This window comes from Pagrus major, chromosome 14, assembly GCF_040436345.1.
Source record: "Pagrus major chromosome 14, Pma_NU_1.0".
NCBI lineage: Eukaryota > Metazoa > Chordata > Actinopteri > Spariformes > Sparidae > Pagrus > Pagrus major.
The window spans coordinates 18817229-18838840 of NC_133228.1; the positions used below are offsets into that span (position 1 = coordinate 18817229).

General features: G+C 40.6%; 2 protein-coding genes across 2 annotated transcripts in view; both read right to left on the reverse strand.

Annotated features, from left to right (window-relative positions):
- mybpc1 (myosin binding protein C1) overlaps positions 1 to 14883 on the reverse strand; it is a 28125-nt gene extending 13242 nt beyond the window's left edge. The window contains exons 1-12 of the mRNA XM_073481164.1: positions 14862 to 14883; positions 10881 to 10907; positions 8981 to 9052; positions 7063 to 7278; positions 5902 to 5949; positions 4162 to 4203; positions 3644 to 3685; positions 2863 to 2973; positions 2387 to 2535; positions 2194 to 2311; positions 2056 to 2107; positions 1348 to 1404 (exon numbers count right to left, since the gene is read on the reverse strand). Coding sequence (XP_073337265.1) covers positions 1348 to 1404; positions 2056 to 2107; positions 2194 to 2311; positions 2387 to 2535; positions 2863 to 2973; positions 3644 to 3685; positions 4162 to 4203; positions 5902 to 5949; positions 7063 to 7278; positions 8981 to 9052; positions 10881 to 10907; positions 14862 to 14883 — 956 coding nt within the window. The remainder of the gene's footprint in view (positions 1 to 1347; positions 1405 to 2055; positions 2108 to 2193; positions 2312 to 2386; positions 2536 to 2862; positions 2974 to 3643; positions 3686 to 4161; positions 4204 to 5901; positions 5950 to 7062; positions 7279 to 8980; positions 9053 to 10880; positions 10908 to 14861) is intronic.
- A 3894-nt stretch (positions 14884 to 18777) lies between these two features.
- On the reverse strand, positions 18778 to 20757 carry spi2 (Spi-2 proto-oncogene). Its single transcript, XM_073480416.1, has 5 exons — positions 20740 to 20757; positions 20405 to 20477; positions 20253 to 20320; positions 20003 to 20156; positions 18778 to 19085 (listed from the first exon to the last, which is right to left on the reverse strand). The coding sequence occupies exons 1-5, from the start codon at positions 20755 to 20757 to the stop codon at positions 18778 to 18780; spliced, it is 621 nt and encodes a 206-aa protein (XP_073336517.1).
- Positions 20758 to 21612: the final 855 nt, after the last annotated feature.

The window sequence follows — 21612 nt, forward strand, 5'->3', positions numbered from 1 at the left end:
GCGAATCCCACGATTAGCGTCAAAATCGCACTTCACAGGTATGATTCTCATATTTTTAGATTCAATATGACTTGTACTTTCTGAGGATATCATTATGATTATGATGCTCATCGCTCATAAACATCAATAAATCTGATCATAGCAATCAGAGAAAAAGTGTAGCGGTACTGGCTATAAAAATTTCTAACAGGCTCAGCCCAACCTACATAAAAATATAAACAAAAAACATGAAAATCTAAGGGGAAATGCCCAATGTCCGCTACTCGGACAATAAAATCAATAAACAAATGCCTCTTCTGGGTATAACAAACAATTGCCTCCTACAAGCCCCAGGGGAATAAAATGGTAAACTGAAAGTGTATAGGGGCTTGGGTTTTAAGGGGTTCCCAAATAAACAAAGTTTCCTCACTAGAAAGATGTGGGCAGCCAAGAATACAAAATAGGGCCTAAACAGACCAGAGTTTCTGGCTGCTAATCTGAGGGGGAATGAGTTCTCAATGGGTCAGGGACAGATTCAGACTGAGGGTGAGAGCCACCGGTGTGCCATTCCCCACCTCTTTTAAGCCTTTACAAAAAGGGTGTCATCACACCCTGATTGGCTGGGAAGGAAATACCCCAAGCTGCTTCCACTCCTCAATCAGGAGTCAGTCTCCCCACCTGTGCACAGGTGATCTGAATCCCCTGCAATTAGTCATGAGGGAAAATCAGCCCAAACAAAGAAAAATAGCAAGTCTCAAACAATTGGACTGCTACAAAAGGTTGCTCTGCGTAGCTTCAGAACTTGCCTTAGAATCATCTCATTTTTAGATTTTCTTCAGTGTAAAAGTAGTCCAGTGATAGCTGTCTGCATGTCAGTGGCTACAATGCAAATAGGACCTGCTAATAGCTAATTCGGCATACTCTGTGTCATCACTGTCAACTATATGAGTCACGCCAATTATATTATACTGTACATTCTGTGTGTCAACATTATACTTTCTGTGTGTCGCCTAAAGCATGATTATCCTTCAAGTCAAAGTAAAACAAAAACTAATAATAGGAGTGACCAAATCCAAAAATATTAACTTTTCAAAATATTTTATCATTAGAGTAAACGGGGGTGTTGAGACGGAGCAGTTCGGCGGATTTCCTCTGAGGGGAGGCCCACAGTGTTGGACTTTGAAAACCTCTGGTAAAGCACTGTATCATCTGTGGATATGTATTTGCCACTCAAGCAGTAGCCTAATATAAATCAAATTTATGAAATACTTGAAAGAAAGATAAAAGAAGCATATCCAAAAGAATGAAAAGGGTTTATAAATGCTGTAAAAGGACAAAATCCACTCAGGGTCGGGATGTGATTCTCACCTATGTTTAAGGAGACCACTAAAGTCAAGCTCCCCTGCATCGTCTTGTCCTTCACTGCTGTTGTTAACAAGGAGAGATTAATAAAGATCAGACTTAAATCAGCTACAAGGCACTAGAAAACAATGCTAAAGGAGCAACACAAAGCAACGGCTCTGACGCCAATCGCTCCGTTAGCTTCCCGCTAACACACGATCGGTGCTTACACAAAAACCCTTTTTTTTGCCTTTTGCCAGATAAAAGCTTAAGACAAGGTGTTTTGTGTAAGACACGTCCAGAGAGGTCCCAGGCAATATTGTCTCTGCAATGTTGAGGCAACATTACTGAGCAGCAACATGATACTGGGATGCTTTGCATTGCTTTCCAGATACATTGTTTGGAGGGAGATTTAAAATGCAAGCGTTGGCCTTCATTTACACATCGAGTCGGCTGGTTGATTTGTAATTACCTTTGAGAAAGGTTAATGACATTATTACAACCATCTTGTCACACTTTTATGTCATACGATAATATTACTTGATAGTGAAATATTCATCGCACTTGTTCTTTTCTTTACTTTTCAGGAGCATTCATTAGTATAAATAATTTGTCAGAGAGCATTGTTTCTGAAATGAATGCCAAGAAAGTGAAATACTGTACTGTAGCATAATGATTTCATAATGGTTGCTGTTGATTCCTTCACAATATCACCATGTCTTGTAGTTTCATTACCTTCTTTTGAAAGCTGATCGAATATCAATACTCTGTGAGCCCTGTTCAGCTTCTGTAAGACAGTAACGACACATAAGCTAGTCTAATTTTGTGGACATTTTAAGAATTGATATAATGCACTTTGATGCTTGAACAAACCTTTAACTTCCAAGTCAAAAGAACAGCTGTCAAACTTGTCCTTGTAGCTGACTTCACACCTGTAGTTTCCAGCATAGTTGTCTTTGGCCTTGATGATGTGCATTTCAAATGTGTGGATCTGCCAGAGGGTGATATATAAGAATTGGTATAGCAGCTCCATTAATGTGTACTCACGTAGGTGTAGATGCAGTACCTTGGTGAATCGGTCAAAGATCTCTTTAAGCTGCAAGTGCTTTCCTGTCTTGCTCGCCAGATCCATCCATTTTCCTTTAAACCACTTGATAGTGGGTTTGCGGAGAAGATCTTTGGCCTCCACCTTGGCAACAAAGACGATGTCTCCACCTTTAGAGACAAATTCCAGTATGATCACAGAGAAAAGTGTCTGTAAGTCCAATAATAAGTATATAATTAATGTCACACTGAAAGCTGATTTAATAAAAATTATTATCCATCAATAATCCATGAAGCTATAGCCAGCTAATATAAGTTTAAAGTCGAGAAACAGATGGAAAATATTGAGGCGTTTATGTCTGGAGGTTACAAAATACCAGCTCCTGAGAGTGGCATCATTCTCTTCTCTCAGCAAGAAAGTCAATCAGCATATTTCCCAAAATGTCTTTAACCATCTTCAACTTTTCTTTAACTCCTCTTTGTTGTGCTCTCACTCACCTACAGGGACAGTGGCACTTTGGGGTGACTCTATCAGCAGGGTGGACCGTGGCGGGGTGTCAATAGGCTTTTCCAGGTCCTCCGGGGCCTGGCCCTCTCCCAAAGACCACACTGATCAGTCAGGAGAAACACATACATCACACAGTGCTCTCTGTTGCCATTGTGCCAGGAAAAGTACAACAATACAGTTGAGGAATTCATAAACCCACCTTTCATCTTCGATCTGAAAGTTTAAGTCTGACCAAAGAAGAGTTATACGGACAGATAGACGGACACAGACACATTTTCTCACTTTCAGTCGTCACGCTTCGTACAGCAGCTGAATTTAAGCTTTTTGCAACATGGAAAGCATGAAACAGACGATATGAAACACAGAAAGGGCGCCTAATTTCCAGATGAGGGCGCCTTTAAAAGGACATTTCTGCAAAATATAAAGGAGTTATGAAAACTCAGTGTGTTTGTGAATTTCTTCATTCTCCAAGTGCTCCGGTCTTGTTTGCAGTCTGAGGTCTGAATGTGAATTAATCACACTCACTGTTGCCTTTTCAGGTGTAGTTGAAATTAACGTAGCCTGGGTCGGTCTTTACATTTTGCACCATTGACAAAATTGTCTGTCAAGCGCCGTCTGCTCATTTTTAATCGTTTATGGTAATGCAAATTGATCGCTATGACGGAAAACAGGAAACTGGTTGAGCCACATTCTGATTTTGCTGATACCGGTCTAAATTGTGTGAAAAACAAAATGACCATCAGTCTTTTTTTTTGACTACCACTTTATTACCTGAGTCTTTTCTCCCCATGGCTGGCACAGGGACGCTATCATCTAAACAGAGAGAGAGAAATTTACAGCATATTGTAATAAATATTACTGTAAAGTCCACTGAAGCAAGCACACACACATAAAAAGCAAAACTAGAAAGCAATTCTACATTTGCAAAGCACTGATCCGAGGAATTCTGACTGAAATCTGATGAATACTTAGAAATGACTGTTACGATCAGAATTCCAAATGTATGCACATAAATGGCAATTTATGTGAACAGAAAACAAAAAACAAAACGCCTAATCAACATAAAGAAGACAAATTAGTATTTTATGGTTTTGTGTTAGCAAGGAAATTTTGAACATCTTGACGTTCTCCTGTTGAAAAGCTAACTCAAACACACAGGAATATCTACAAATAAACATGTCTCCAACATGTTTCCTACAATCAGACAGTGGGGAAGATCTTATTTAGAGTAGCTACGGGTTTGGGCAGAGGAACTAAAATGGCTGTAGGATTTAACAAAGGGATCTTACTAGGCAGCTCAATAGAGAGTTTCTTGAGTGAATTGGCATCTTCTGTGAAAAAAACAAAGTTATCATTGAAATTAATCAGGTAAACTTGATGAATATTGTGTTTACATCAGCGTGGGTTTGACTAGCTGCTGGATGTTTTCCATTAGAAAAGCTAAAGGGAAGCAGTCCTGGAATATAACCCAATGTACATTTGCCAAACCCACCATATATTCCTCATCTTTGAAGTCTTTTCTCTTGTAAAACTGAAATAAATAAGCGTTGAAACCAATTACAATAAGTAATTTTGCTTCCTGCTTCCTCTTTCAACTGGCAATATTAGCAACCATCATCTTTGTGGGAACAGAACTGTAAATATTTAATGAGAAGGTTTGACATTTTCCAGCCAGAAGTTTACAAGTACAGGTGCTTTAATGCACCCATTCTGGCTTGGCGCACCAAAAAAAGAAAAGAAAAAAAAAGCCAAACAAAAGGAATGGCTGATACACCAACATTGACCGTCCATGCTGCTATTGTGGCTAAAAAACAACCCAAATCAAAAATGAAACTAAATCAATAAATTATTACCAAATCTATTATTCTATTATAAAATTATCTATTATAAAAAAAAGGGAAAGTATTTCTTTCATCCAAAAGACTTATTGGTTTTGCAAATGTATGGTTATTTTCCCTACCGTACAACAGCTTTATTTACTGTAGCTTTTTTAATAGAAAGCATCCCGGATTGTCCCTAACAGAGTCCCAAATTATTACATATAAGTGAAATTAAAATATAACCAAGATCATTTAGAATACTCTGACATTTTGGTAAAAAAAAACAAAAAAACAACTTATTTGCTGCCTTACCATGTGTTAGATTAGAAGAACAGTGGTTTGGATATTAAGACAGCAAGTAAGTGGATTTTCACAAAATGTCAATGTATTTTACAAAAGCAAAAGAAAGAAAGAAAGAAAGAGTATCAATGTAAAAGGGAATGCCAATGCACAAAGAAGTTTGACACGTAACGTAAGCTAGGCTGATTTGTTAGCATGATCTGTTATCACTCAACAGCTAGAAATCTGCGCTAAACTTAATAATATCCTGTTAAATTGAATGACTCATCGGACAACGTATTCAAAATTTGAGATTCATCAGCATTCCCTTTTAGTAGATTTTAAACAATATATTGAACATAACGTGGATGTGTATTAATATGCATATACACATTACGCGACCATGTATTTATTTTGTACGTATAATATATACATGTGACATAATTTTCACATCCATACCTTTATTTGAGATGAGTAAATAAAGGTTGATGTGCTTGTGAGAATTTTGCATGTAAAAGTCACACGTTTACTACATACATGTATGTCAGTGCACAGACATACATCAGAATATTTATGGATTTGACATGAAAATACGTATGAAAAATGTATATACCGTGTACCAACTGTGGCGTTGTTTGAGCCAATGCCTGAACCCATTACGTTATGACGCAATTTATACACAAAAAACAAAACTATTGGATTAATTAAAGATTTTATTACTACCCCAAATCCTTATAAATGCAACAGTATAGCTGACCGACTAAAAACTTGGCATACAATCAAACTGGAAACTTAAGAGCGCTCTTCTCAAAGATATTCAAAGCACTCACAAGGTGTTTATTTGAGCCGATTTGAGTGCGCCAACATCCTCAAAGGATGAGATGAAAAGGAATAAATTAGGAAGTAGTAAGGGTTGTTAAGTGTACCAACCTGCTTGGGGTGTAGGGGATGGGGTAGTGGCTGCAGCATCATCATCATCTGCAATAAAGTTGTCATTGACAAATAGACCCACCTATCAAAAAGCTCCAAGTCCATCATTGGCACGCCAACAAGACACACGACTGGCAGGCCAACAAGGCCACCGATCACATGCGGGAAATGATTTGACTGAATGGAAGATAACATGCAGCTCTTGGACACGAAGAGTAAGACCAAAAGGTCAACCAATAATTTGGTTTGTGCTCTATAAGAATCTGACCACTGCATGTCTGAGAGATAAGACAGTGTGGGATCATGAAGGTTTTGTGCTCATTGCCGCAAGCTTCTCAAGCTGCTGAAACAAAAGCACCGCAGCGTGCACACACACAACCTTCAAGCAGAAGCTGCAACTCATATCTGCAAGAAATGCTCATGACCAAGCCAAGCGAAAGCTTGAAATCCTACGTTACGTCAACGACTCTCCGCTTTTCACCCGGGCTGTATACTCTCCCTGCGTATACACAATGAAGATCAATTCACTCCAACTCAATGGAAGATACCACATCGACAAAACTGATAAGAAAACCAGCCGGCCGCCTTGTCAGCACTATATTTAGTGCATGTGTCTTTGATTGCTTCTGTTGCCTTGTTGTTCTGCCGACAAATTCATGTTGTTTAATATGGAATAAAGAATTGAGCTTGACAACTCACCTTGCACACAATTTGCATCACCTTGCCATTTCAGGATTTAATTATCTATTAGTCCTTTTTTATTAGTCCATATTAGTTCTTATCTCTTATTTCACTGCACCAAGTATTACTGTGTCACTGCATGAAGTCCTGCAGGTATAATTTTTATTTCTTTAAAATCTGCATGCAATGTAGGAATTAGCTTTTAAAAGCAAATGATAAATCAATGCATGGCTCCAATCAGTAAGAGTGAAGTCCATAGCATTCTTAGCTTTCAACTGAGAGTAAATCTAGGTTTTATTAGATTGTGTAAGATAAAAACGGCAATTTTGCCATGCAGCTGAGCTGCTGCAGTGTGATCTGAAATGACTAGTAAGACTTTCAGGGCTTGTGTCAGTAGCATTTTAAGTGGAAGAGCTAGAGGGGTGAACATGCATTTTGAGAGAGAAATGGGACTGATTCATGTTTAAGAAGTATACTTACCAGGTGGTGGGGGAGAGCAAGGGACCTCTTCCTTTACAGTAGAGTTATCGGACTCTGTTTGCTCTTTTACCCCAACCCCACCAGTCTGTGGTTGGTTTGAGCCATTCTCGACAGGGCTTGGCTCCTGAGCCACCACAGCCTGTGATGGCTCAGATTCAGTGGGCTCTGGTTTCTTCCCATCAGTCTCTACTGGCTCTTTCCCCTCTGCTACCGCTTCTGTACAGCAGACAAAGCGCTAGGCTGGAGCAGCAAGCATCAAGCACAACTGCCGGCAGCCTTGCAAGACAATGCTTGTACAAACAAGGTGGGTATAAATAGCTAATGACCAGATAGCCCAAAATCCTAATTGGCAACATTTGAGTTAAGAAGGTAATAGAGTGCTGCAGGGACGATGTTTTTTCAGGCTAACCCAGAAATTAGCATCATCCTGGCTCCCTCTACAAAAATATGCGATGGGATATGGGATTTTTCCACTGGATTTGGATCTTAAGTCCTTTGGCAAGCTTCTGATATCCTTCACAGAACACCATATTTATGATTTTTGAAGATAAATAAAATCACCAAAAGTAAAAACGTTAGCCCAGATAGCACACATAGTATGTCTTGCAGATGTTGCGTTGCAGCATATAGAGGTTGAAAAACGTGGTGTGGAGAGGGTTTGCTGATTGAGAAGATGTTGCAGAGACGTCGACATTTGGTCGACGCTCCCCATTCTACGTCTTTCTGATGTAACCTGCGGCGACATCTGCAAGACATATGACTTTAATGTCACCACCACTAAACGTGTTACTACATTATACTATACAGACTTTACTTTAAATTCATCGATCTACAAGTTAAACTTAGAATAGTTTGCAACTAGTCTGCCTTTAAAGATGGACTAGTGAGTAGACAGTGCTCCATGTTTGGTATAATGACATTTAATGTCCAGGACAGCCGCTGTAGTCTAAAACAAAACATAAAAAATATCTTATGTCTTTCCAGACCTTATTTTAGGCAATGCAAAAATGCTAAGGTATTCCCAGGTTCGAGGACTCATTCCTGCAGCAATCCATTTCAAACAAGATTCGGAGTCTATAACCACACTAGCCGCTCTGTGAGGCTTAGACCCAGTGATTCCTTGAACTAAATGCTAACGTAAGCACGCTAACATGCTGTGCGAACATGCTGATATTTAGCAGGTATGTTTATGGATGGAAATCCATCCGATTGTTGAAATGTTTAAGTCAAAGTTTTGGACAACTGATACACCAACATTGCCCATCCATGCAGCTAGTGTGGCTAGAAAACAACCCAAATCTATCATTAAAATTCAACTAAATCAATATCAATCAATTATGTCCAAAATATGTCTGTTATTAAAGCTAAAATGTGGTGTGTTGTCTCATGTTTTGATCGTGGAGCATCTGGTCATTGCATATCTATATTGTAAAGTGATCAAGGAGGCAGGGATTTACTGAATCACACAATGTGTAAATGATCTGATACCTTGTGCCATTAAATTTAGACAGCTGGCCTTTCACTAGAGCCAACAGTGTCAGTAAAACCCAGCTTTCCCAATCCCTTTGTACCTCTTGTATGATGACTTCATATGTCATACAGTTACAAAAATACGAAGACAGCCACAGCACGAGTTAGTGACAGCACCAAGCGTCAAGGCAAATGCATGTAGAGAAGTGCAGGCATGTGGATAGTGGGGTGGTGGTCTTACAGCTAACCTAATTAACTTCTCTGTGAACATACGGTGTGTCGAGCAATCATACCTACAAACCAACAGTGCAGTTTCAGGCCTCTCAGAGTGAATTAAATGAAGAGAAAAATCGTGATGGCACACACCAAACGAACACGTGATGTGAGTGTGATGTGCAAAAGAATGACACATTCTGGGGAAAGTAAAGGGGGCATCAGGGTTACCCACCTGGGGGTGGAGAAACCTCCAGGGAAATCTCAGGTAGGGGCAGGGCACCGTTACTGTCTGGTGCAACACTTTCTGAGCATGTGACAAATATATAGTGGTGGATGGAACAGCTGCTTTATACAAGCACAAAGCTTCAGCATCTGCAATGCCTCTTTCAGTCCCGCACTCAAACATACACACCAAAACAACACACAAGATCACACACAAACGTGTACTGAATCACGTATATACACCCACTCACCTGCCTGCATGTAGACAATCACACTTTATCTCAATAAATACATTTTTTCAGACTATTGCTACATTTGATCCAAAACAGACATACACACCATTTTCCTGCTTATAAATGTAGAAAATGTGCTGTTAATATGTCAAAATTAGGAATATGCAAGTTTCATTGGGATCAACAACTGAAATGCACATTAATAAACATACCAAGTTAAAAATAGCACCAAGGATAAAGTCGAATCATACTTCCATTAAGATGTCGTGGTGGTTTTGCGGTAGGATTTACCCGTTGATTGTTGCAGCACCACCGCAACACTCGCTGGAAGTGTCGTGCATTGTCAGGCAGTATTGTGCATTCATTATCATACTCTTAAGTCATTGTGTTATAATCACTTTGAGATAAGGCGTGCTTACATTGGCAACGAGAAGAGTTGCACTGGAAATGGCTTTACTGGATCATGAAAAGCAAATAACCTCTATTCTTTTACATCCACATTTTGTTACACGTTATGACCAGTGTTGCCCAACACTGGACATCACAGCTCAGTCGACAGAATAAAATGTTGGCATTTTATGTTTCTGCAAACCACGGATACCTTCAAATTTCTAGGTGTTATACGTAGCATATCAACGTTTCAACAATTCGTTTCATAACAAGGTCGCATTACATGTATATGAGTTGACTTTCACGTCGGTAAGGCTCGAGGTTCAAGACTGTGTATCAACATTTATAAGCGTGAAACCACTGGATATTTATGTCAGACTTTTTTCATGCCATCAAAACAAAAAATAGGTATTTTAAGTCAAAACGTGATCTTTTCCTCACCCTAACCAAGTGGTTTTTGCATCTAAACCTAACCAGATCATAAGCACAATATGAAATGAAAAAATTGAGCCTAAAGAAAAGCAAAGTTGCAACATAAAAGAAATGCGAACTTTCAACATGTGGGGTTTGCAGAAACGTACATTTCCAACATTTATTCTGCCGACTGGGTTGGGAAATCATGAGCCAGAAAATATCGATTTGGCAAATCATGAATTTCAACAGGAACATTTTGAGTTCGACTCTAAAAAGCCGAGCTCTACCACCGGCCAAGTTGGAGCCTCAAGATGCTGTGGCTCCAAGGTCAAACCCCAGCGCCGGCAAAAAGCCAATTGCATGCCAGCACCTTGCTCACATGGGGCAGCCGGGGCGTCAGCTGAATCAACAGTGAGGGATCAGCTGGCTGGAGAGAGGAATGTCAGAGATACTGACAGCTTGGTCGTCGCCACAGATCACTCTGAAGCACAGCAGCAACATCCATACTGCCGACTATTGGCTCCACATTTACACTCCTATGTGGCTGTGTTTGCACATTCACGCTGACTTTGTTGCTGTGATCATCTTGTTACATGGGAAGACAAACTCAGATTTGCCTTGTGTTTGTACATCTTAGTGCAAACAACGGTTGGTGTTTGATATGTACACTTTGACAGAGAGTGTCTTTGTCCCAGAGTGCACAAGTTGGTTTCCCATTCACTCACTTTGTCCTACTTTTACTTGTGCAACTACACTTGTTTTCAAGCAAAATATTGATGATTGTATGTCTGTTCTTGTGCATACATTGTGCAGCTTTGATCTGCCAGACTGATCTGACAGAGGGAGATTAGATGTCTATCGCCGTCCACTCACCTTCTGGCTGGCCATTTGGCGTCTCATCTAAAGAAAGAAAAACAAAACATCACTGTCAAACATGACAAGATACGAGATCTCTTGCTGCATGTCTTTAATGCACAGTTTACGCACATTGACGTTTTGTATTGACCACTAAGCCATATCGTCTTTGCGTTGGATGACTGGCTCCTCATGCTTAGACACCATGTAGTCTTAACTGATTATGATGAAGGCCCCCATGACACACCATTTGTTTGCCCTCTGCCTTGTCTAGACTTACAAAACTAATGGTGGGGGTGAGTTAGTGACAGAAACATGTTTGGACACGACATTCAAAACCTGTAACAGGGCTCAATGCAGGGCCTCAACAGATCAAAGCATCCATACAAATCTTGGCACGCTATGACGGGGTTCAAAAACTAACCTCTTTTGTAGTGGGTTAGTGGAGCGCAAAGCCATGAGAGGTTGTCTAGTCCTCATGGGAGCTTCAGACTAGTCATCAAGCATCTGGGGCGACCTGCCCTTTCAGTCTGGTGTCACCAAATGGCACATGAATAACACGCCATTGTCTTGAGTCATTTTGAGTGTTATTACAATGCATATTTTGCCTTTCCCGTGTTATTTTAGGCACGAATGTCATTCAGGAAAAGATAGTCAGGTGACAAAGTACAAAGAGCAAGAAAGTCTGCACAATGAGGTCTTTAAGGTGAATGGAATTGTCAAACAAGCACAGGACTTTCATCCTGGAGACCGATGCTTTTTTCCCGTGTCAGTCAGCATTGACTTATTTTAGCTGAGGCTGCAAATTAAGTTGCATAACGTATTTAACTTAGGTCATATGCGTAAGTTAAATACCAAGTACTTTTGTTGTCTAATCCTACGGTGTAAAGTGACACGCAAAATGTTCTTAAAACAAGCCATCCCATTAGATTGCATATATCATGCGTTATGTGCATGAATTCAAGCAGGAATGTGAAGAAAGACGTTGATACATGGATCCATGATACATATTTGGAGTCACCACTGTTGACAGCTCTGTTTGCGGTCATGTGTTCGGACCTGTCATGTTGTTCTGACGGCCCATTATTCTGAAACCCCAATAGTCTGAAAAATTTCCCATTCAACCAAAATTCCATTTGTTCAACAGCCTGTTTTGATTTTTTTAAAGAAATGCCCATTGTAAATGTACTTATTCTAACCTGGCTGAATATATGGACAATGCCTGCCTGATGCGTCTTCTGATTTAAAGCTCTTCCTTTAGCATCTTTAGCTTTAAAAAAAAAAACATTTGTTCCCTTCTTAGGGAGTCTCCATTTCTCCCTGCCAGCTGTTTGCAGTCAGTCTATGAATACTGCAGCCCTAATTCCATGTACAGTACGTATCTCCATTGACTATGCACCATTTTTAACAGCCATTTACTCCCATCTTTTCTTGGCCTCTGATATTCCCCTGTTTGTAATGATTCCCTCTGAACATTCTTTGTCAAAATTAGCCACACTTCATCTCACGTCAAAACAATGTGTTGCTGGCCACAGGGCCACAATCCTGCAGGGTCACATCATGCACCCGAGAATCGTGGCTCTGTCTCATCACCATTGAGATAATGAGAGTGGAGAAAGGTTTTGTTTTACCTCTGAGGACTCTCAGTGCAGCTGACAGGGCTGCAGGTATTTTCAGCTGTTGCCCCTGCTGGCGTGCAGACAGAAGGGCTTGTAGAGGCTCCGACATGAGCTAAACTGTTGGCAGCTTCATTTTTCCTAACATAGACCTTTATGCTTTAATAAAGATGAGCGTACATTAATGATGCTGTTTTACTCTTGTTGTGGTTCCTTGTTTTTAGTCGTTCTGGTAAGACGGGGAATTTAATTAGGAACTTTAATGAGACTTTAAGTGTCTGATGAGAGATGAGAGCTCTAGATGGGTGGCAATTAGCTGCCGACAGGCCTTCCTGCTGTATCTTACCAGGGGGTCTGATTTATGAGGTGGTGTTCTATAACATAAAGCCACAGTGTCAGAGGACAGAGCCCAGGGAGAGTGATGAGCCCCAGTGACAGTAAATATCATGAGGTGAAGACATGGGTTTGTCCACGACTGAAACCCCAAGCTAAGTAGCAGCGAGGACAGTGCGGTAAGGGCTCTGGGCACACGGTCAAAGTTTTGATGGTGAGGTGTCTGACCTTTGAGTGATCCATCCTGAAGAGAGGGAGACGTCTGTTTTGGTTTGAGGCAAAGAAGAGGAGGGAGGGGGCTGTGGAGGGAGATGGCAGGGAACAAGGGATGGGGATTAAAAGTGCACTCATTCTGAACTATTCCAGGGACAAGAATCCCCGTCCCAAGAGATCTGCGGGCGACTCTGCCAGTCCGTCATTTCTAGTTCGGACTTTTTAAAGGCTTGAGAGTGGGGTGTCTAAAACAACAGCGCTGGCCTCCTCCTCCTCAGCTGTTCAGACTCATTTAAAGAACAATACTTTTCTACCCTCATTTATCTGCTGCTCAGGGCTGTGCAGCTATTTATGGGTAGTGTTGGTAGCAGACTGGAATCTGCTGCCTCTATTTCCCTACAGCTTTGTCTCTGAGGGGATCAGCAATGTTTATGGCAGTGGATGAACAGTGTGGAGGCAACTGTACACTATCGACAGGGCAAAGGTGTTGATAAAGGCCAAGATGAGGCTCACATAATTTGTAATCTACAACCACCTCTGACTACTGATGACCTGACATGATATTGGGATAAAATTAGCGTCTAAGGAACTGGGATTTTGCAGCTTGCGACTGGCTGTTAAGCCGTGTTCAAGGTCTTTTCCCCAAGTACATCCATGCCAGTGAAAGAACTTCAGTGGAACAAATCTTGAAAATGCAATGTTCACTGTCCAAAAGGCATGGGAATGTTAAATTTTGTCCAAGGGGATTTGGCACTGTCTTTCCTTAGATCCTCGGTTTGGATGAGGGAAAAACTTTGCGCATGGAAAAACAAATGAAGAAACTTTAATAAGACCATCAGAGCAGGCATACTTCTTCCAGGACAGACAAGTAATAGATGCCTCGAGTACAGATAATTCTGTGGTTGTCTATGTGGAAGTCAGGCCTGAAGTGTCAGTAACCGCTACAGAGAGATCAAGTCTCCCTTGGGGGATAATGAGTTTATTAAAAACTTGTAACAGCTCTCATCAGGAGGGCTTCCAAGATCCAAACAAAATGTTCTGTTTCCTCTACATGGTCATGTCTGGGTCGACGGCAGACCCCCAAAGAGCTGAGCTAATGGGGAGGGTGGGAGTAATACCATATCGTAATGACAGACAAGAGCGGATTAAGAGGGAATGTTGATGGACATGGTGGTGCAGATGAGTGACGTTATGGTGTGGAGGAGAGAGGGATGGGTTAAAATGTTGTGTGGATATGGAGTTGACTTATGCAGAGGGGGGCAGGTCTGAGGGGTCCACATTGACCAAGCCTACCCCCATCAATCATCAGGATGATCAACACAATCAGGTCATTATTTATCCTCGTACAGCCCAGCCCGAATTGCAACATCCCTCGCAGGTCTTTACTTGTGTCTGAAGAGGCGCTCAACAACATTCCTCCACTGGGCTTCATCATCATGTCTGGATCAACCAGAACAATCCAGTATGCCAATCCCCCGGCAACAATAGTATCTGTTCACAAACCTCAAATCTTCTCTTACCCCCGGATGGTAGAAACAGGCATGCATTCGTAATACAATACCAATGTCAAAGTCACTTTGAGGATTCCTATGAACAAGTTGGCAGACGAGCCATCAAGTGATGGAGCTCCCTGTTGCAAGTATCAACTAACTCTGCTCCCCTCAAGAGACAACAGGACCGAAACAGAATTGGTCTAAGCATGTAAAACAAGCCAGTCATGAAAAACAACGCATAACGAGCATTTTTGCAGTGCAGCAGGCTTATTTTGGATCTTTTGTGTGGCTGTTACATGCTTCAGGCAACATGCTAATCCCATCCTCACTATCAACACTCCTACCTTTCTTTGTGGGCTCTGGCATCTTGAGCCTCGTCCCAGAAACAAAGCGTCAAAGAGTCAAAAGGTGCAGGTAGGTAGTTAGGTAGGTGCCTTCACAGTGATGTGACTCTACAGGAGGCCAGGTAAGGCGTGGTGGCCCTCTTGACCAGGAGGGAGAGAGATGATGATAGGACAGTAGAAGAACAAAAAACCTCTGGGATCCCTCGGACCAGAGTGATGGGAGATGAGGAGGGCACAGGGATACGGTTTGGAAATCTCAGTGGGGGAGGAGAGGATGACCAGGGACAGATCCAGGAGGGACAGGCTTTCAGGCCTTATATAGAGGGGTGGCATGCTCCTCCTCTCTGTAGTGGACAGTGCAGCTCTGCCCTACACCTACTGTTGCATCACTGTCCCCTGCCCACTGGTTGCTGTGCCAGATTTTTAGATAAGAAGTAGAAGCAAGTAAATGTCAAGTTTTCAGAAGTGACATTGTTATTTTTCTGAGACTTTGGCTTTAGGACCATCAATGACTTGATGACTTCTGCGGAGCCTAGATTTTTCACACATCCCACAAAATGTCAACATTATATACCTGGGTATTCTTGTGACATAAGTCAAAGTGGCCTGTTTGATTTAAAGAAAAAAAAACAAATTTTCAGATTTATTCCTATTTGCTTGCTTGAGAGTTATATGACGAGACTGATACCACATTCATACAAGTCCATTAAAAGGTAGGAAAGTTGATTCTGGAGAAAGATAGAGAAAGTTGATTGTTGAGTCTCATTCCCAGGTCTTCTAATACCGATGCATTGGGTCGGTATTCAGCCTGAAATTCTAAAAGGGACCTGGAAGTGAGACTCAACAATAAGTTAATCTTTCTCCAGAATTACATTCCCTACCTTTAAATGTACTACAAGGAACTTTAAGCTGGTCTTGAATGAATACTGATGCCTTTGTAAGACCTATATAAGCAAACGAGACCATCAGCGAGAAGATCGGATATTTCTATACGGTTATTCTTCATGCCTGCCGCTGGGTCAGAATCAGAAAATCCAAACATTTTTTAACTGCGGATGAATTAAGGAGTCTCAGCCTGAGGAAAGAGGCTGCTCTGTAGTCTGGTGATATGGCAATGAATACTTTTGTATTGCCAGACGGCAGCACAACAACCCGCTTTGCTGGCTTGTTAAACGAAAACGTAACATTTCTAGGTATTGTTGTCTGTTTCAATCAAAATTAATAATACTGAGCAACCAAATCTGTTAGCTGTGGGCTTAAATGTAACCTCTGTGTATCTAGTAGCAGCAGCAATAGTAGTAGTAGTAGTAGTAGTTATCAATCTAACATAGCCACAAATAGTTGCATTACCTCATTGTCATGCATCCTGCAAACAGCTGTGTTTTAAAAAAAGAAAAACAGTATTAAAAATAGCCAACATTCTGTCTTTCTTTTGTTTGTTTCCAAAACAAATGTTGCGCCAGCAGATCAAGATCTTTATGGCAGGAGGCAGTGTTTTTTTCCACAGGGGATGCCAAAATAACTTAAAAAATGACAGTTCCTTGTAGCTTCCTTAAGCAGCTGCCAGTGGCTGGCTAGCTTATTTAGCATAGAGATTATAACCACCAGTAAAACTACAATTTATCATTTTTACGCTTCAGTTTTTGTACAGACTGAAATATAATGTGTGAATTAGTGATTTCTAGAGGTGCTGGTAAATGGATTTTGCTGAAGTTTGACGGAGCCAGGCTAGCTATTTCCCCGTTTCCATGCTTAATGCTAAGCTATGCTAACTGGATGCTGGCTGTAGCTTCAAATTACCAATAGAGACGTGACAGTGATATCAAACAAAGCGTATTGCCCCACATGTCAGAGTATTCATTTTAGACTATATTTGTCATTACTTCCACGTTCACCCGTCAGTGTCTGGGTGAGGGTTGTCAGCCAGGCATCAGCGTTGAGTATCCTTAAATTCAGAAGTAGGTGAAACAGGTGGAGCCTGGGAAATCAGGATGTGGGATATATAAGGGAGAGGTGTCATCATTGTCACATGTCTGAGGCTGATGTAATACTCTCCGACAAGCCCACATGATATGCAACAACTTCAGAGAATCTGTAGATTTATCATAAAAGAAAAGTTTGGGATGACATGCAGCGACTTGATGCCAGACGCCAGATATCAGTTTAATCCAGGGGGAATGCTGTCCAAGAACAGCCGGCCTTCCAACCTGGCAAATAAATACTGGGGAGATGCCTGGGCGGTGGTTATATGGCCTATACTTAGAAAGCTGTTGTAAACCTTGACATTTGACATGTGTATCTGACATGAAAAGAGGGTTTCATTGTGAATAATGTCATTGATGTGGCTGCTTTAGTCCTAATGAATCTTTTTAGCACGTCAAACACAAGTGATAAATCAGGCGTGGCCTCTGATAAGGTCGTTAAGATTAAACAACAAGGCTGAAAGCTGCCGGATTTACGAGCAATAATAAGCCTGGTGCTTTTTTAACCGACGACACACTGAAGCGACTTCACGTGTACAGTTGCAAGCTCCTGCAGAGAATCTAACAGCATCATAACCACTTGAGCATGTTAATGGTCTCAACATGAGAGTGCACTTAAAACATGCACATTTAATTCCTCAGATAACCAAACTGGACAGTCAAAACGAGGCACAGCTCTATTTTGGGGCGCTGTATACTGTCTGTGCGCAGGAATGCAGCTTATATCGACTGTACAATCACAGCGTTCTTCAAAATGAGTCACGTCAAAATTGGATATATACTGCAAGGCGACACATATCATATGATGTGGAAGCTTTTAATGAAGAACATACTCTTTCCCTAAATGACTGTTTTGGCAATTCAGCTCAAAGTATGTGGCCTTTCTTGGTAACAGACACCCATAGCTCAGTTAGCCCATTTATAACCTGGAGTGGGCTCCAGCAGTAAATACTAGGCTTAGGGAAGTATCATGTGGGTCCGCTACAAAGAACACAAAACCATTTGGTACTGAGAGTCCACATCACAGAGGCGATTTAGCCATGAGGTCACACAGCACTGGAAAGGAAAAAGAAGAAGCTGGAGGCGGTGAGATGGACTACACTGACACCCTCTGGTTCCTAACAGCCATCAAAAACTATTACAAAAAGGAAACACATGCACATACACAGTTCTCAACAGGTGAAGAGGCATATTAGGCTGCTGCATGACTCCTTTCTATCCAGGGAAAAGATTGTGTTGTTGCAGTAAGAGTATAAATATTTAGGGCAATGATCAGGATTGAGACGTTTAGAGAATAAGAGAAAATGGTTTTGACAGAACTTGGACTATTAACTATTAATTGCAGGTTCACATTAAAGTGTGCAAACAAAGCTTATTTTGTATTTTTTTTGTCTTGATTTCACAGTGTCTCTCTAACTGCCATTTCCCTCATTCTGCTTTCAGTTTTGTTGCACGTTATACTTTCATTATATGATAAAAGTAAGTACATCCTTATTTGTACGTGGAGCATACGTAGCTTTGGACACATGTAGTCTGAGCAGGTTTAACAGGCATCAATAATTCATTACCTGTTTTTGTGTGTGCAGTGACTTTTTATCTATACTGATTCATATCTTTTACTTCATCAGCCTGGGAATCACTGGTGGCCTCCACCCCTTGGGACTACAGGTATGTCTGATGCATTAAATGTACTGTGCATTGTCCATATTCAATGAACTACAATGAAATGAAATTAAATATGATAAAAACGCTGATACCGCTGTAAGAGTAAAATATTTTTCTTTATATCTTTTTAATTATTTACACCACAAACTAAATGCATGCACTGACTCAAAGAAAACTCATTGGTCACACGGTTAAAGCTTCTGGGTTTGAAAAAACAAAGGAGTACATTTAGAGTTTAACGTAAAATGATACACAAAATCTAGTCCACATTATGGAGCTCCTCGATGACACTTCTGCAGTAACACCAGGGTGTCCCAGCCGAACTGGTAGGTGAGCTTCTTCTTCACCTTGAAGATCTCTCCGGACCGGGCGTAGTTCCTGAGGGCGCGGGACATCTTCTGGTAAGTCATTGGCCTCTTGTTGCCCTTCCTCTGGCCCCAGAGTGCCGCCACCTGGTCCTTGTTCGTGGAGGAGAAGCGGAAGATGCCGGCGGCTGCTGCCACCCAGGACACACAGTGTGCCATGTTTGGATCCTCCAACATCTCGAACAGGAAGTGGTAGAGTCGCACCTTTCTACCTGCAACCACAATGCTTTATATTAAAGTCCATATCACAAGCGTTAGTTTAAAAGGCAATAAGGCCCTTATAAGATTTTCTTAGATTATTATATTAATGAGCATTTTTACGACATGTCTGTTGTTAGCTTTAAAAAGAATGATATCGTTAAAAAATAACAATAAATCTGGCCATATTGACAACTGCAGTTATGTGAAAGGAGAGTTGGTCAGTTCTGCGAGCTGCTAATATACAGGAGCATGGTTAGCTGCTAATAAATGCACAGTAAAGCATGTATTAATTTTAGTAAAGCAACAAAAAATCTTCCTTAAGGTTCACATTTGACATAAAAGTTTAATTAGTTAAACTCAATAGATGTTTGTAATGTTAATAAAAAGGCTCATAAGGCTTTTATTAACATTCTTAGCATCTATAAACTGCTAACAGGTTTCTTATAAATGTCAAACAACATGTTTATGATCCTATTATTAACACATAATAAATATTAATAAGCACCTTATAAAGGCCCTGTTACCTATTAAGTAAGGCTAATTCAAGGGACCTCAATATAAAGCATCACCAAGCAAACCGTCAATGGGAAGATGAAAACTTGACAGGGATTTAAATCGGATTTAGGCACTATAACAGCAGCTGTGCCGCACTAAAACAGATTATGCTGGTTACGGTTAATTATTTCCTTAAATACACCAATTCCCAGAAAATCGCTTGGGGTGCCATTGAGAGGAGAGGATAAAGCTGTAAACATTGCGGTTATCTGATAGATATGTAAAAACAGCTATTGAGCTAAGCCGTGCACAGCTCCATTGTTTTTTACAGTAAAGGGAAGGTCTCTTATTTGCTCTCTTGGCATTATTTCCCCCAGGCCACTAGCAACCAGGGCAATAACAGTGTTTAGTGACCAGAAAAAGGAGAACTCACCACTCCCCGCTACTGTGGCCAGGCGTTTGGTTGGTAGTCTTGTTGATACAAAATCTGGCAGTGACCCACGCTCACACAATGATGGTGTTGTGTTTTGGCTAAGTGGTGGAGGGGTGTCGTGTGCCAGCAAAGGCTGAAGAGCAGGTTTGATGTTCTTTGATGAAGGACATGATGGGGAAACAGATTGCATATCACTGAACAGCATTAAAGGCGAAGTTATGAGTGTCTTTTGTGGAAAGAAAATGCTTACAGGTGGCTCGTAGTGCATCCAGCACTGCTGACGTGATTCTTCCTCTGCAGTCCAGTGCACCTTGTCCACTGTAAAAAAAAAAAAAAGAGAAAAGGGCTGAAACACTGAGATCAAATCAGTCTTAAAAAATATTATAATAAACTTCTTCTTACCATTTTCTCCATTGTTTTGTTTGTAGTACTCCTCGAGGAACTCTAAGATCACCTCCAAGTCAGTTTGAGTCTCCTGGAACGATAAAGAGAAATCATTCAAAATCAGCCTTGAAAAAATGCGTAATTTAAATGTTTAGCCTTGAAGATGTTTTAAGGAAGGAGTCAGCCTTTTACCATCACTGTTTAGGCTGATTCTGATGCAGTTCAGTCCTTTCAGTTTGGGAGAATTTCACAAAACTGACTTTGAGATGCTCAAGTACCCAGACTCTTATTATACCCCCCACAGGAACAGGCTTTCTGCATAACACCAGACGTTTTCTATAACCCAGGCTCACAGGAACAATGACCACCATCCCGCAAAGCCCCAACAACAGCACCAGTCAACCCATCAACAAAGCCTCCCAGCACTGACCACATCCTCCCCGCTGAACCAGATAAGACCTGGGCCTGGAGGCAGCATCGACAAAATGCTCTCTTTTCAGGAAAAACACACTTGCTGCCATATTTTTCCTCACAGGATGTGTCTTAATTTCAATTTTAGCATGCCTTTTTTTTTTTGCAGTGTGCTTTTTGTAATAATTTCACCACAATGGAGACGGTGCCAAATCTTTCAACACTGTCTTTATATTTTTGTGTGATAATACCAGCGAGAGTGTGGCTGCAGTTTGCTGTTATAAAGCCAGTAAAAACACCACAAGTGAGAGAAAACAGATTGTTTTATTGGTTTTATTTAAACGATTCCAACAAATTCTGAAAAAAAATGAAAGGTAAACATTTATTGTACATGCATAAATATAATACAAACATACGTTTTTGTTAATACTTTTATTAAGAAAGTTATCAATATTTACATTTGTTGACACAGAACGCTTATTACTGGTTGTTTGTTGTAACAACAGGAGCCACTGACAACTTTTAAATATAATTTGTTATTATTGTTAGCCACCATAGAGTTGAAATGTTTTTGTACATCCTTTCAGGGTAAATTTTACACAATGAAGTTGTTATTTTGTTATAAATTTTAACGTATCGGTAGAGATAGGTACGTGTGAAATAAATGGTGATGGTTTTATTTATATAATAATGGTCATAATTGTTAAAATTTTATGCGGCAGCGAAAAAAAATGTTTTACTTAGTGAAGTTTGGCTCTGTCAAACCTTTTACAATATCTAAATGGCACAAAACAGTACATAAAGATTGAATTTAA